The 16,152-nt window shown below is 42.3% G+C and overlaps 1 protein-coding gene across 5 annotated transcripts in view; it reads right to left on the minus strand.

Annotated features, from left to right (window-relative positions):
* Positions 1 to 16,152, minus strand: part of LOC115148857 (cytospin-B) — a 170,042-nt gene that overhangs the window by 82,312 nt on the left and 71,578 nt on the right. Inside the window, exon 1 of one of the 5 annotated variants that reach the window (XM_029691146.1) lies at positions 6,768 to 7,252. The exons of the other annotated variants lie outside the window; for them this stretch is intronic. Coding sequence (XP_029547006.1) covers positions 6,768 to 6,807 — 40 coding nt within the window. The 5' untranslated portion in view covers positions 6,808 to 7,252. Of the gene's footprint in view, positions 1 to 6,767; positions 7,253 to 16,152 lie in introns of those variants that run through there. 5 annotated transcript variants of the gene reach the window in all.

Genomic DNA, 16,152 nt, shown 5'->3' on the forward strand with positions numbered 1-16,152 from the left:
CAGTCCCGGGAGACTACAAACAAATATGGTCTGTGGCTGGAGATGACAGAGCAGACAGCCATGGAGAGAACAAACAGGAAAGGATTGGATTATCCTTCACAGTCTAGCTGAAGGAAATCCATAACTAGACATTGAGAGATACTGTACACACAAACTTCTGAGGAGATGTTTGGTTTGAAATGCCTCACACACAAAAACTGTTGTAAAGACTGGGATGCTGCTTACATGGCAAATCCAACTAAATCTGTCTTTGAGGGTCAATGAGGGTGGGCTACATGCAGACAGTGCAGTCGGTAACTATAAGTTCTGACCATGCTTCTAAAAATGATTCACAGATATTCTGCAGTTAGTGCTTTAATGTCTGTGTAGTGTGTACTGGGTATGGGCCCATGTTTCACCACACACAAACAGGACATTTAAACAGGACACACCTTGCTTTGCAAACACAGTACAGTACAGTACTGGCTCCTAACTGCTGTGGTGGAAACAATGGCGGTCAGTGCCGTTTAAGCTGAGGGAGGACACATTTTTCTTTTTCATGATCATGGCCTTATTTCTATTACAGCATATTGGATGAATCTCATTCATATTCCATTCACCCCGTTCAATGTAACAGCGATAGGTTTAGGCTACTACATTATACAAAATGTTTCCCTATACCCATCATAAGGTTTCTACAACCAAGCCTATGAATTAAAGTTTACAATGTAGGTGCACACAGGTCGAGAGACAAATTTGAGGTCACAGACGGTGACACATGGAAAGACAGTGACATTTAATACCGCCTTACACACTCTAGCCTGCATATAGCTGATATAGGGTGTAATCATTAGTCCAGCAGTTGCAAACAAGAGTTTCTATTGGACAAATTCAGGTATGTTTATCCCCGTTTAATTCCATTTGCTTCCGTTTAAGAAACGTTTTTCAACAGAATCGGCGGAATGAATACACCCCTAAACACACGTAAACACAGTTAACTTTCATAGCAGCCACTTCGTATTCCTTGTCGCATCTATGCGCTCTCCTCCTCTCACCTCTTCCCTTCGCTTGTTGACTTCAATGCACAACACATCAGCTGTATGTGACCAGGCGAAAAAACCTTTCCAAGCCAAACCGCTTCACACAGCCTACATCGTTGTCACCATATTAGGTAAAGTAACATAGCTAATAGAACTAACGCGTTAGTAAACCCGCTACAATCATGCAGTAACATTACAATGTACAGTCAGTAAGCAGTTACACCGGCGGGCCCCTGTGGCAAGAAATGAGTAATACAAAAAGCTTACCTTGACTTGGAAGAGTTCCAGTTGTGTTGGGAAGTCATAGCCAGCTAGCTAACATAGCATTCCTCTGTTTGAACAGGGTGTTTCAGTAGGCTAAACTAGCTAGCTGCATTTTCTAGCTAAGTAAGTGAAACTGAAAAAAAAATGACAATCTCTAGTTCTCTCTTGCTTCTCCTTCATTTTGGAAGAAATTAATTTATTAAAAACTGTTCAACTAATGTCTTTCTCTCTGAGTCAACTACTCACCACGTTATACACTGCAGTGCTAGCTGTAGCTTATGCTTTCAGTACTAGATAATTCTCTGATCCTTGATTGGGTGGACAACATGTAAGTTCATGCTGAAAGAGCTCTGATAGGCTGGAGGACGTCCTCCGGAATTTGTCATAATTACTGTGTAAGTCTATGGAAGGGGATGAGAACCATGAGCCTCCTAGGATTTGTATTGTAGCTAGCTGTCCTCTGGCTACGCCATGTTGCTACCCTACAGGGTGCTGTTGAGGCTACTGTAGACCTTTTTTGCAAAATAGTGTGTTTTAATCAATTATTTGGTGCCGTGATTATATTTAGTATAGTTTTATCTAAAAAGGCTAACTTTTTAAATGTTTTACAATTGTCATTGTTTATGAAATTCACTGAGGAGGATGGTCTTCCCCTTCCTCCTCTGAAGAGCCTCCACTGGGTGGAAACCAGGAAAGCCTCATTAGTGCTACTTCCAGACCTGGGTTCAAATATTATTTAAAATCTTTATTTCTGTTCTATAGTTGTTGTTTTTTTTAGTTTTTTTTTTTACTATTTGTGCCAGATGGGTGGGGTTTGCAGCCTAGCGGTTAAGAGTGTTGGGCCAGTAACCGAAAGGTCGCTGGTTCGAATCCTCGAGCCAACAAGGTAGAAAAAACTGCCGTTCTGCCCTTGATCAAGGCAGTTAACCGTCAACAACAACTGCTCCCCGGTCGCCGATGATGTCGATTAAAGCAAACCCCGCACATCTCTGATTCAGAGGGGTTGGGTTAAATGAGGAAGAAACATTCCGGTTGATTGCATTCAGTTGTGCAACTGACTAAGTATCCCTTTCCCCTTTTTATTGGTCCATTAAACCAGAGGGTCAATCAAACACATATCAAATACTTAAATTATTTTCAATAGTATTTTAACCTGGTTCTAGCTACAGCAACTCACTGAGACTCCTCTTCTTGGTCTGTTTCCTGAATCCTGATGTTGGTCTGTCTCCAATAAGAATCTCTATGCAACAAAATAGAGCTGATGCTGCAGATTCCTCGTCTTTCTTTGCACATTCTTTAGTGTGTTTTGCTAATGCTCATCGTGTCATGGTCTGACTCTGCCCAGCTAAGTCTTGAAGAGTATTTGCCAGGTGCAACGGATCTAGACAATATCACTACAATTTCAGCACCAGAGTGATATCGATGTGAAGAGGAACGTCCTGTTTCTCACAGACAGTTATCGATGTCAACATGACAGAGCGTCTTATCTATGTACGAGAGGCTTATCTTGAACGTTCTGAAGAAGAAATGCTGGGAACGAAACCACTGGGAGATGTGTTGAGATCTCAGTGTGGATCACCCTGACTCTTTTGTTCTGTGCTGGACTGATTACACATCTACCAAAGTTGCTATGGTTACTACAAGCCAGCATTGTACGGTTGGGTTCGACACGATAGTGTGAAAAGGGCAGGCCTATAATAGTCTGGGTGAGTCAGACAGTACAATAGGCTAAATGTCATAATAAGATGCATCCCTTGCAGTGACATGTGGAATGTGAGAGACAATGGCTTGATTGCCTTGCATGTATGAAAGCAGCCCAGCTGTCAGGGAGGTGTGGTGTGTGAAATTTGCTGATGTCCTCGCCTGAGAACTCACCAGCACGTTGCCGCCCATCTGCAGGTAATCGCTTTGTATAAACTGAACTCTACGTTACACTCGTTCTCTCCCTCTTTCAGCAGAAACTCTCTCTGTTTCCTGCCTCAACTGGCACAGGTGCACAGACACAGGCACTTGTACACGCCTCGCATACCACCCCACCAACACACACGCATGCTTAAACACACACCGTATTATGACTGAAGATCATACTACAGTAAATGTGATAAGTCTACTAATATGAACGTGTCAGGTCAGGAACAGACATTTATCAGAACAATGAAAAATGTACTTTCTCTGTAGACACACTGCAAGTCTGAGAAACAAAAGCCTGTGTTATCAGTCTGATTAGCTTGGTTATGTAGTGTTGTTTTGGTTGAGGAATCTTTCCTGTGGGCCTCTCCAGCACCGTGTGTAGTAGACTATCCTATCCTATCGCTCTCCTTCACTGACACTTCTGATGCTCAAGAGTGAGCAAAGACTACAAACAGTCATGTTGTTCCAGTGACCACTGTTATTACTGCAGTGGTATCACATAAAAACACCCTAGTACTATCAACCACTTCTCTGCTTTCTCAACATTCTGGCAGCTTTTCCTGCACGACCACTACCTCCAAACATCCCGGCTATGCTGCATGGGCGAGGATCCCACAGGACCGTGAAAGCTCACTTTCCTTTTTTGAGCATGAGAAATGCTCCAACCTTCCCTGTATCTCTGTCTCGCCCTCCCTCTCTCTTTCTCTCTCCCCTCTCTCTCTCTGACTCCCCCTCTCACCTCACTGGACAAACATCTTGCCAGTCGCCACGGCCGTGTTTTTTATTCTGCTTCCAGACAGCTCTGGACTGCATGGAATCGGATCTGAAAATAGGCCCACTGTTCTGTTCAGACATAATATTTAACTGATAAGGTCATCATCACAGTATCTGCTGAGTGTGGGCACTGGGCCACTCTTCCAGTGTGTAATAGAGCGCTGGACAACTGACTCGCCCAGTCAGAAGAAGGGTGGTGGTTATATAATTTTAGAAAAGGTTATTTTTATCTTCTAATAAGGAAAGTATTTTGTGCAGCATACAGACAAGATAATCAACTATAAACATGCAACAACAAGACAGTGAATCACACTGGTAGTGGTTTAGAAACAAACAGCAGTATCGCTACTATCGCAGACTGTACTGGCCAGATGACTTAAAACCATCTCACCCTTCCACTCAGAGATAACAGACAGTGTTAATCACAGACAGTGTTAATCAGAGCTCCGTCCTTTTCTGATGTCTGCTTCTGTACCTTACACATAGCAGCTGTGTGATTCTACTCCACCAGATACTATCTGAGACACCACAGCTGGCCAGACAGAGGCTCTCACAGTCTACCTGCCAAATTGAGGCTAAAACATCAATCAATGAAATGTATTTATAATGTCCTTTTTACACCAAAGTCACAAAATGATTTTACATTACATTTTACAAAATTATTTTACATTAACCAGGCCTAGAATAGACTCACAAGGAGCAAACATCATTATTGCTAGGCCTTTATTTGGGAGCAATCGTGTTAATGTGGACTGCATTATCCTAGGTGTCAGTAAACACCAGTATAGGAAGCAGCCCTGATGAGAAATGGATTAAAATCCTCTGTGTCCTTGATCAAATCCCTCTCTCATGGATCGATTTATCCTCTCCTCTGCAGACTTCTATACATCAGGAGATTAGGCTACAGTACATGAGGAAAAATCTGCCCATTTCATGATCAATTGTCATTAACTATATGGAGGCTTGTTTGATTGGATGGGGCAGTGGAGGTATGAGAATAATAATAGCATGATTGATTAACATTATAGTAGAGCTCATCAAATTATAATACAGGGCTTTATGGGATCGAACAGACTGTGTGTGTGTGTGTGTGTGTGTGTGTGTGTGTGTGTGTGTGTGTGTGTGTGTGTGTGTGTGTGTGTGTGTGTACCGAATGTAATCAAAATACTTGACAGATGTTTAGCTTCATATGAACTGGAACACATGCTCGTACACACAAACACACAGTGTCAGACAGACAGCAGGAAGTGACAGCATAGCTGGATCACGCCACGGGGATGATGGGTTTATTTCCAGCTGTTCTAGAGGACAAATCACCCTGAGAAGGTGACATTAGGACACCTAACCTCACTGTGAGTGTGTGTTCAGTACAGACGAGTCAGGTCTGAAGTGTTCTTCACCCCAAATGTGGCCAATTTAGATCTACAGTAATAACAATATGTTATGACATTTTATGAAAAGTTCAAATAAATCATTATGCCCCCAAAAACTATGTAAACACCTAAGCCCTGAACTAAATGCTCTCCCTCTTTTGAGTGACCTATTCGCGAGCAGTCGAGTAGAGACATTTGTGTGACAGGAACCAAGAGTCTAATCTCTCCTGCTGGCATGCAGCAGCTCCCTACTAAAGCCTTCTGAATCAGAGCCTGAGGTGCTATCTCACACCACACACACTACCGCTCCGAAATGACACGACTTAACACTCACTAGCTGATAACCGCTACTCTGTGTAGTGTGGGCTGTGGCCTCACTGGCTGCCTGGCTTTTCTCTATTGCCTGTTTGGCTACAGCGACACAGAGACTTCACTAGCTGCCCACACTAGAACACTGAACAGGCATCTTTGGCTGAGGTGGAAAGAGATCTGGCTACATATGGAGGTGCTCCCACACACACTCCTACAAACAGACACAAAGATGAATGGCACACACACACACACCTCTGTATGTTACTTTACACTAGGAGCCACTGAGCCCACAGACGGGAGCTGATAATGCAGATATGCTGTTCGTGGATAGGACAGAGGTAGGAAACAACCTGAAAGGGCCATTTGTTGATGAGAGAGAAAATAGAGATGAGAGTGAGATACCAGTGGTTTCTCTGACTAATGTGAAGTTAAAGGCTGCTGAATGAAGTTAAAAGAGACTTTGAAATGGAAATGTGTTAAGCAGTCTATCCTTAGGGGAGCAAAGAGGGAGAGGGACAGGGGGAGAGAGAGAGAGAGAGAGAGAGAGAGAGTACATGGGACAGCGATATCATCTCCTCTGGCTGATTCCCTGCCTCTGACAGAGAGGAAGCTGCTGGAAGATAAAACACACTCAGCACTTTTCATGTCCAGACACCGTGAACCACTCACACATACACAAACATACACAAGACATGCACACACACACATGCAAACAAACACGCTACTAGTCAATTAATATCCTTCTTTGAAGCATTTGAGCAATAAGAGAAGAAGGGCCGAGTAAACCTACAGTACAAACCATCAAGTACACTCCCGTACGAAGCTTCAGGCAACGCTCAGGGCCACTGGCATTAAGTCTAGGTACAGCTCCATATGTCTGACAATGAATCTTTTAAATGGGATTTACTGACACGGCCTGAGATCAGATTCATAACTAGGTTATTTGGCAACGCATGGCTTTGTTTACCTCCCACATCAACAGAGCACAGAGTCAGAGAGACAGGGTGGCGAGGGAGAGACTAGATAGACTGATGAAGTGAATGAGTATTGCTGTTGGAGTGGTGAGTAAACAGTGCTAAGCTGGCATACGATACAGTACGGTAAGGTAGCAGACCTGACTCGGACTCCTCCAGTCTTCCCGCCTGGTTCCCCATGCTGGTCTGGTCGGCAGCTCTCCCCACCGGGACGGACTAATCCAAGAACCCCGGCAGCTGGGGAGGCCGGCTCTGCTCAGAGAAGCTCTCTATATAACAGTATGTAGCAACGTCTAAGTCCAATACACCGGTAGAGATACAAAAACATACAGGAGACAAAAATAATATTCCCTCCTTCCTTCCTTTCTCTCTCTCGCTCTTCTCTCCAGCTCTTCCTGAGGCAGAGTGAGTGGAGGCAGGCTGTCCCGCTGCTTGAGTGTGTGTACGTGTATGTGTGTATGTGTCATTCAGACTGGTGACATTGCAGTGACACACTGGCTGGCAGGCAGAGCCGTGTGGGCTTCATTAGCCCAGTGACGGCTGGAATCAGCACAGAGGGGGAGTGGCTTCCACGGCCACACACACGCACACAGACCGGCCCTCCTCCTCCTTCTCTGCTCCTCCTCCTCCTTCCCTCAGTCTCACAGACTCTTGCAGAGCTGTTCTACACTCTCGCAATAGAGCAGAAATGACTGCTGCTTTTAACACAGTGGATTGTGCCTCCACAAAGTAAATCTCACTGTACAGTATGATGAAAGAGAGAGACTGATGGAGGAGGAAGAGAGGAAGGAAAGAAGGGGAGGAAAAGGATGATTTGTCTTGTTGGCAGAGGCTGACATCAGAGCTCTCTCTTCTCTTCCCTTCCCTTCCCTTTCATGTGAACTCTCCTGACTTCATCTGTCCAACAGAGAGCAGGATCACGAACTAACTGGAGCTCTGGCAAACCAGGGGTTGGAACCGGTTTAGGGAACAGAATTGAACATTTGAGGAAAAGTTACGTAACAGAACCGTAATTTTAAAAGCATGGGAACTGGTTAATACGGGACATCCATATGCATTCAGATCCAACCTGGCACAGCCAGCGCCATCAATAAACGAGGGATGTTGGCCAAATGAGCCACATTTACATATCCTTAAACAGCCTATAACAAATTTATTGTGTTTCCATGTGTAGCATATGCAAAACTTTATCGGCAATTTATTTTTAAAAATTTACTTTCCTAAAACAATAATTCACCTTACGGTTCAGTTGTCAGAGATTAGAGCACTAAATGCATCAGTCGCCTCTTCACTGTTGACGTTGAGACTGGTGTTTTGCGGGTATTATTTCATGAAGCTGCCAGTTGAGGACTTGTGAGGCATCTGTTTCTCAAACTAGACACTCTAATGTACTTGTCCTTTTGCTCAGTTGTGCACCGTGGCCTCCCATTCCTCTTTCTATTCTGGTTAGAACCAGTTTGTGCTGTTCTGTGAAGGGAGTAGTACACAGCGTTGAACGAGATCTTCAGTTTCTTGGCAATTTCTCGCATAGAATAGCCTTCATTTCTCAGAACAAGATTAGACTGATGAGTTTCAGAAGAAAGTTATTTGTTTCTGGCCATTTTGAGCCTGAAATCTAATCCACAAATGCTGATGCTCCAGATACTCAAGTAGTCTAAAGAAGGCCAGTTTTATTGCTTGTTTAATCAGGACAACAGTTGTGCTAACATAATTGCAAAAGGGTTTTCTAATGATCAATTAGCCTTTTAAAATGATAAACTTGGATTAGCTAACACAACGTGCCATTGGAACACAGGAGTGATGGTTGCTGATAATGGTCCTCTGAACGCCTATGTAGATATTCCATTTAAAAAATCTGCCGTTTCCAGCTACAATAGTCATTTACAACATTAACAATGTCTACACTGTATTTCTGATCAATTGTATGTTATTTTAATGGACAAAAAAATTGCTTTTCTTTCAAAAACAAGGACATTTCTAAATGACCCCAAACTTTTGAACGGTAGTGTATACGAAGGAAGAGAAGCATGCTACGACACTGACATGCAACTCTTTATGGGCTCCCGAGTGGTTCGAATCGTGTTTCGAATCCAGGCTGTATCACAACCGGCCGTGATTGGGAGTCCCACAGGGCGGCGCACAATTGGAACAGCGTCGTCTGGGTTTGGCCGGTGTAGGCCGTCATTGTAAATAAGAATTTGTTCCTAACTGACTTGCCTAGATAAATAAAGGTTAAGTTTAATATCAAAAGTAAGAAGCCATTGTTTATAGGGAAAATATAAGCAGGCTATTATATTAAGGCAAACACAGCATTACAGTTGGAACCTAATTAGCATATTTAAAGAACTGGTTTCGATTTTATAAATAGGCCTACAATATTAACAATTGGCATGGGAAACATGTTTATTTATTTACTTACCTACACACACACACACACCTTTTTTTTCGCACTATTGGTTAGAGCCTGTAAGTAAGCATTTCACTGTAAGGTCTACACCTGTTGTATTCGGCGCACATGACAAATAAACTTTGATTTGATTTACATTGCCAAAGCAAGTGAAATAGATAAACAAAAGACACATTTTAAATGTTATATTATGGCTATGTACAGTGTTATAATGATGTGCAAATAGTTATAGTACAAAAGGGAAAACAAATAAACATAAATATGGGTTGCATTTACAATAGTGTTTGTTCTTCTCTCTCTCGCTCTCTCCTCAGCAGCAGGTGTACGTGCACGCAAGGAGTGTGAGAATGGTTCTGAAGTGTGAATTCGGAGTGTAGGCTATGATAGAAAGCCTTTCCTGGACGATTTTACTTATCGTCTTTTCATTTTTTTATTGCCCAAAAGCCAGCAATTAGCCCTTCCAGCTAATGGAAACCCTGGTGTGTGTGTGTGTAGGTGAACTGCCTCTCCCCCTCGAAAGCATGGTCTAGTAATCTACTAACATTACAAGCGTGATTCAGAGAAGACCTTTTCTGTGCTAGTTAAGGAGACTATAGTTATCACGTTTCACATTGGATTTATTAACCACAAAAAGGTAAGACATGTTTTTATTTTAATTCTGGTACTGCTCTGCAAAAAAAAGGAATGATCGAACTGGTTTAGAACTTTATTTTGCTGGTCAGAACGACTGGAAAATAATTTTGGTTCTAACCCTTCTGGCAAACTCTAAACACACATATACATGCACACACAGACATCCTCACACACACATGCATGCACCCTCTCTCTCTTTCTCTCACACACACACTAGCAGTGTTTTGATAGCAGGACTCTGCATTACTGGGGGGCGCCATTCTCCCTGCAGGAGGGGTGTGTCTGAAAACGGAGGGAGGGTTGTGTGAGAGGGAGGGGCAGTGGGTTCATTCTCATTCACAATGTATGTGTCTGAAATATTAATGATGGTAAAAGCCACAGTAGGAGAAATAAAGTTGGGAGTGAACTGATGTGTCATCTCCGGTTGGATTGGTCCCTTATTGAGTGATCTGGCTTGAAGGGAACCTCTCTCTATCTTTCCATCTTTAAGTGTGTCTCCCACTCTGTCACTATGTGTGTGTGTGTGTGTGTGTGTTCCTTTCTCTCTTTCCTTTACAAGTCTCTGATATCTGCTGCAACATTTGAAAAATCAAATTATGGGCATAGACTTTTTAAACTCAGAGATGCTGCTGTGTTGCCTCTTCCTTCCCCTGTGTTCTCCATGACATGGATGCATGTTGTATGTACTTCAGTAAACAGACCAACATCAGGTGTGTTTGTGTACAAACCTTATGTCAGATGAGAAATATCTAAATATTTTGCCTAAATAGACTGTTTGCATGTTAATCCTTCTCTTTAAAGCACCACCTGAATATATTGAGTGGGTGTGGAGTCGTGATTTCTCATGACCAGCATCATTACCACTGCTCTGAGTGTGTGTGTGTCTGTCATGGTAGAATGCTTATAGAGAGGACTGAGGAGTCCCAGTGGTATTGAAGCACATTTGATTAATTCATATGACAGTGATGAGAAGGGGATAGAGAGAGTGACTGTGCCCCAGTCTGAGGTGGGCTCCATGGGGCGACAAAGACATACAATGCCCCCTCAGGGCCACATTATCCAGGCCTCTCCACAGGCCTCCAGGGTCCCAGAGTGTGTCCAAAATGACACCCTATTTACTATATAATGCACAACTTTTCTTTTTTTTTACCAGGGCCCTGATCCAAAATAGTGCACTATATAAGGAATAGGAAACCATTTCAGACGCAGCTCCAGTCTGGTGTCTGGGCACGTCCACAGACAACCAGCTGCTCTGCAACCCTCTCCTCCGCTCGTCCTCTTCCTCCTTCTCTCCATCCTTCATTGCGACAGTCAGTCAGGCCGAGGGATAACTCACATCATTCATCACACACTCGGGGAAGCCTCGCTCGCTCGGCATGAGGACAGACCAGAACCCCTTATTAGGTTTCTCAAATCAGTCACAACGACTTGTGGTAATGTCTAAATGATGAGGTTTCTGGGCTGATGAATGAAGTACATATTATTATAATATCATAATACTTCTGGAGAGGCAACACAGATGGTGAGAAACCTGTGGGTGCCTGTTCCCCATCAGTCACTGACAGAGGCGGCAGTATTCATCTGGCTGAGAAACAGACTGGGCTTAACTACACCATGAAGGGAGAAATATGACATGCCTGATAGGCCTTCGCCTCATAGATACAGCAAAACACAACAGAACTTGAAACTATAACAACAGCAATCATTAATCTATTACTGAGACAAAGATATGTTGTTGAGTGGGTGCCCAATTATAACAGCTAGCTAACTATGCTAGCTAGTCAGTATGTGGTCGATGTTTACAGCAAGTGAAACATCTCTCAGTGGGTTCTTAATGAAATGGAAGTGGACAGTGTGCAGTAAACGAGATAGCAGGTGTGAAGGCCTCATAACCTTAGTTGGTTCTGATGATTCATACTGACCTCCTAATGACCTGTCCCCAGTGTGTTTCAGACAGGCCCAGAGGGCCTTCAGCCTGAGGGTCTGGGCTGAATCACTCATCACAATGGGATCTTCTTTGCCCTTTAGTTGGTCAGTATGAACACTGTCAAGCCACCAGTTACAGCTGTGGACTTGTATTCTTGCTATTAATAGAGCAGAGATATTTGTTTCGGCTTAACTGATATTGATCCACAGAGGCAATTTCAAACATCTAGTGTCTCTTTAAGCCAAGACACTGGAAAAGGCTATAAAATGATTGAGTACAACTCTCCCTTTGAACAGTGACACACCACAAGACCTTAAAAGTTCAAACTGCCTACAGTCCTCTGCATCCATTCAATGTGAGCACAGCATCTAAATCAGAACAGGTCTGCGGTAAAGGAAGGACCCATCAATGAAGTAGCTACTAGTACACATCACTTCACCCCATCAGGGCTGATGATAAAGGTGTTATTTATAGAGTAAAAACTGCTTTTCTTTATCTCCTCCTCTCCTTCTGGTGCTCCACTAGGGACTCTCTACTCTCACAGTGAAGGAAGGCCTAATTGAAATATTGATGAAGTGCTTAAATAAGTCATCTGGATGTGGCCCCTTGTCTGTCTCTCTCTCTCAACAATTCTACCACTTAATAACCAGTTATTGTGCTGTTAGTATATATGAACTACTGTAAGATATGATACACGTTGATGTTTTAGCATTTTAAGTCATACTGCATTTAAGCTTTTCATTTCCCTGGTCTACAGTATACTACAATTCCCAGGGTGCATTTCATCTCCCATGGCGCAATGCTCCGCCATAAGCCTCTCTGAGGTATAATAACGTTAGCCTGCAGTTAACATGCAGCTTACGTCATGAGTTCATTTCGCATTACTTTGGGTTGTAAGCATACGTTTATGCAAGTAAACGACAGCTGTGATGGAAACAGGAAGTTTTGGTTCACGCTATGATATGTGTGTGGTCCTCCCACTACAACTCAGGAAACCATTCAGTTTATAAGGCTACGGATAAATACATTATGAACTTCACAGGGTGGTGAAACTGCATGGTGATCTTGATGCTCCTTTCCTATAAATATCGAGGGTCTTATTCTGGTGATATGATGATCGATGTTTGACAAATACAAATATTATCCATAATAATCTCATCATGTAGACTAGTCTACCCATTTGCAATCGGTTCGCGCACATGCCAAGACCATATAACGCAACAGTTTGTGACAAAACTATTGGTAGAGTTGAAAATGCATGAATATATGCATGAGAATCTGTCACCAATTGGATGGAAACCTAGCTATTGTCACCAATCAAATGCATTACACTAAACATAAAAAAGAAAAGATAAATAACTGTGTATGATGCTGGTTAGTTAGCATGATATCTAGCGCAACTACTCTATCTGAAATAATAGTATTTGCAACAACAGCAAACTTGTTAGCGACTGTCTTAAAAAACAGTCCAAACAACGTGTAACGCTAGGCCTGTAAGAACAACATTCATTATGACATTTACAGGCAAATCACTACGGAATCCTAGTTTATCATGATTGAAGCCTGCAATATCTTTGATGGTAACATAGCAATGCTAGCTGCATCTGAAATAAAGTCTTTAAAAAATCCAAATACAGCCTATGTAACTGCCCAAGCAACCATCCATCCAACAACACCGTAGGGCTATTGGAACTAATAAAAAGTATGACGTTTACAAGTAATTCACTACAAAAATATAAGCTATTTGGAAAGCACGCAATGGCTGCAACCGCAACTTGGAAAAGTGATGGTGGGAGGAGTGTTGCCAACACATTTTCAGGGTAAGTTGCTAGAGGCAGGTTGATTTGTTGCTAAATTACGTTGTGATGTCATTGCGTGATAACGTAAAACTGCGTCGTTACGTAGAATACACAATAACGTTACTCAAATTGACTGACTGGCCATCTCTGCAAAAAATATGATTTGACATTTGTTCAGGTACAGACTCCCACTCTTTTATGTACTTCTGTCTGTACAATTGTGATTGAGACATGTTGATTGATGTTGTAAGTTCTGTTCAAGATCAAACATTCGTGACCAACTATATTCATTGGGTTTGGCTCGTCGAGCCCGTACTACTGCTGCTGCAGTCAGCCAGCCAGCAATGATTTGCAATTTGCTGAAATTGCTGCTGGCCTCCTGCTGCTGCCTGTGCACGAGCTGAGCGCCTGCTGCTGACGTCACTCACAATGCACCTTTGCAGCCAGGCACGTGTGTTGTGACAGAGAAAATCGTTTTTGTGTCATTTAGAGGGAAAATGCGTGCATTTTAGCGTTTGAGTCACTTTTCAAAAGTTGCTAAAAGTTCCAAAGAAATTTTTTAAAGTAGCTAAATTTGTTGCTAGGTGCTGTTTGAATTTTTTTTTGCCAGGGTACTCTGAAAAGTTGCTAAATCTAGCAACAAAATTGCTAAATTGGCATCACTGGGTGGGAGTGGTTTTGTCAAACTGAATCATGGGAGTTTGAGCCTTGAACAACAAAAATATTGGAGCAAGCTGACTATAAACATTCTATAGGTTTTTGTGCGTCTATTAAAAATATTTACAGATCTTATTAGACGAAGACAACCTGAGCTATAGAAAACAGGCTATATAGATAGCAAAAAACGACTGTTCATAATTCATCTTATTGGTAATCTCAGGGATCATCACTTTGCTCAGGGATCACTTTGCTCATCACTAAACAGTCAATATTCATGAAATCATAAAATTACCCTAAAACTGTGTATGACACTACTAAATACTTCATAATAACAACACATGTTAAAAGTGGTGGATTTGCCCTTTAAATGCTGTGGTATTTGAAACAGGCTCTGGCTGGGTCTCAGGAGCAGACAGAGGGACACCAGAAAGAGGAGTCACGGTCTCTAGGGGACACTGTCTTGATGATCGCAACAAAAGGACATACACTAACTCAATTAGCAGAGACATCAAGTACATTTTTTAATTGCCTCAAGGACATGATGGAAATTCTACTTATCACTACCTCACAAGAATGTAGCCTAACATTCTGCCTTAGCTAGTCAGGTGATAGTAATGTATGTTAGGTGTTCTGACACAAACTAATAAATCAAGGTGTTGAAACAGTGTGTGTAGTTTGGACAGGTATGTGTTGATGCATTCCCTACTTTTAAACTGAGGCATTTGAAAAATTATGCTACTACATGCTCAAACAAACTAGATATTAGTGCAAGAGAAACATTTTCAATAAAATGTTCAATATGTTATTTGGAAGAAACACCCAAACCAACATCAAACATCACGAATTAAAGCAGATTTTGAATTGTGTAATGTCCGACCAGTCTGAACAATGCTAGGGTAATGAAATCCATCCATCAAAGCCCTGTTAGTCCAGATTGCCTATCATCACTGTGATAAACCCTTTCAAATCAAATCAAATTGTATTTGTCACATGCACCGAATACAACAGGTATTACCTTACCATGAAATGCCTACTTACAAGCCATTAACCAACAATGCAGTTCAAGAAATAGAGTTAAGAAAATATTTACTAAATAAACTAAAGTAAAAAATAAAATAAAAAGTAACACAATGAAATAATGAAGCCATATTGACAGTTACACACATAATCCAGCAATAAAAACAGGCTTTGGTACAAAATACTTACCACAGAGCAATGTGGTGAGAGGATCAAGTACACCGAGTAAATAATAAGTAGACATAAATCAATAGAGCTGAACCATCTTTAATCATGACTGACAGCATGGTACAAAACGTACAAATCTCAAAAGCTACAGCACATTTCACTCAGAATATCATCGCACAACACAAAGACGTTTAAATATCATTTAAAGACCTCGGACCACAAGCCCAACCTTTATTTAAACATGCCTGATATCTCATCTCAGACCTTTCAAAAACCATCATTATATAGGTCTCAACAGTCAACCCAGTATGTATGCGTTGTTGACTAGACTAACACACTTCCATTACATGATCATGCCGAATGGGATTTTACACTGGCTGATCAGCAGCAGCTCTACAGACCTGTCTGGTCTGTCCACTGACAGTCAGGTTCATCTATTTCAACAGGGGACAGGGGGATACCTAGTCAGTTGTACAACTGAATGCCTTCAACTGGTTAGTTCTTATTGTTTTATTTCACTGCAGAGCCCCCAGTCCTCCCGACCGTCGCTGGAGACTCTGGACTGCCTTACATAGCTCTTTTGTCCCACCCCCCACACAAGCGGAGACCTCATCTGACTTAACTGGTGCCTCCAGAGATGCAACCTCTCTCATCGTCACTCAATGCCTAGGTTTATCTCCACTGTACTCACATTCTACCATACCCTTGTCTGTGTGTTATGCTCTGAATCTATTCTACCACGCCCAGAAATCGGCTCCTTTTATTCTCTGTTCCCAACGCACAAGACGACCAGTTCTTATAGCCTTTAGCCGTACCCTTATCCTACTCCTCTGCTCCTCTGGTGATGTAGAGGTTAACCCAGGCCCTGTAGCCCCCAGTACACCTATTCTCCAAGCGCTCTAATTTGTTGACTT

This window comes from Salmo trutta, chromosome 15, assembly GCF_901001165.1.
Source record: "Salmo trutta chromosome 15, fSalTru1.1, whole genome shotgun sequence".
NCBI classification, from domain to species: Eukaryota; Metazoa; Chordata; class Actinopteri; order Salmoniformes; family Salmonidae; genus Salmo; species Salmo trutta.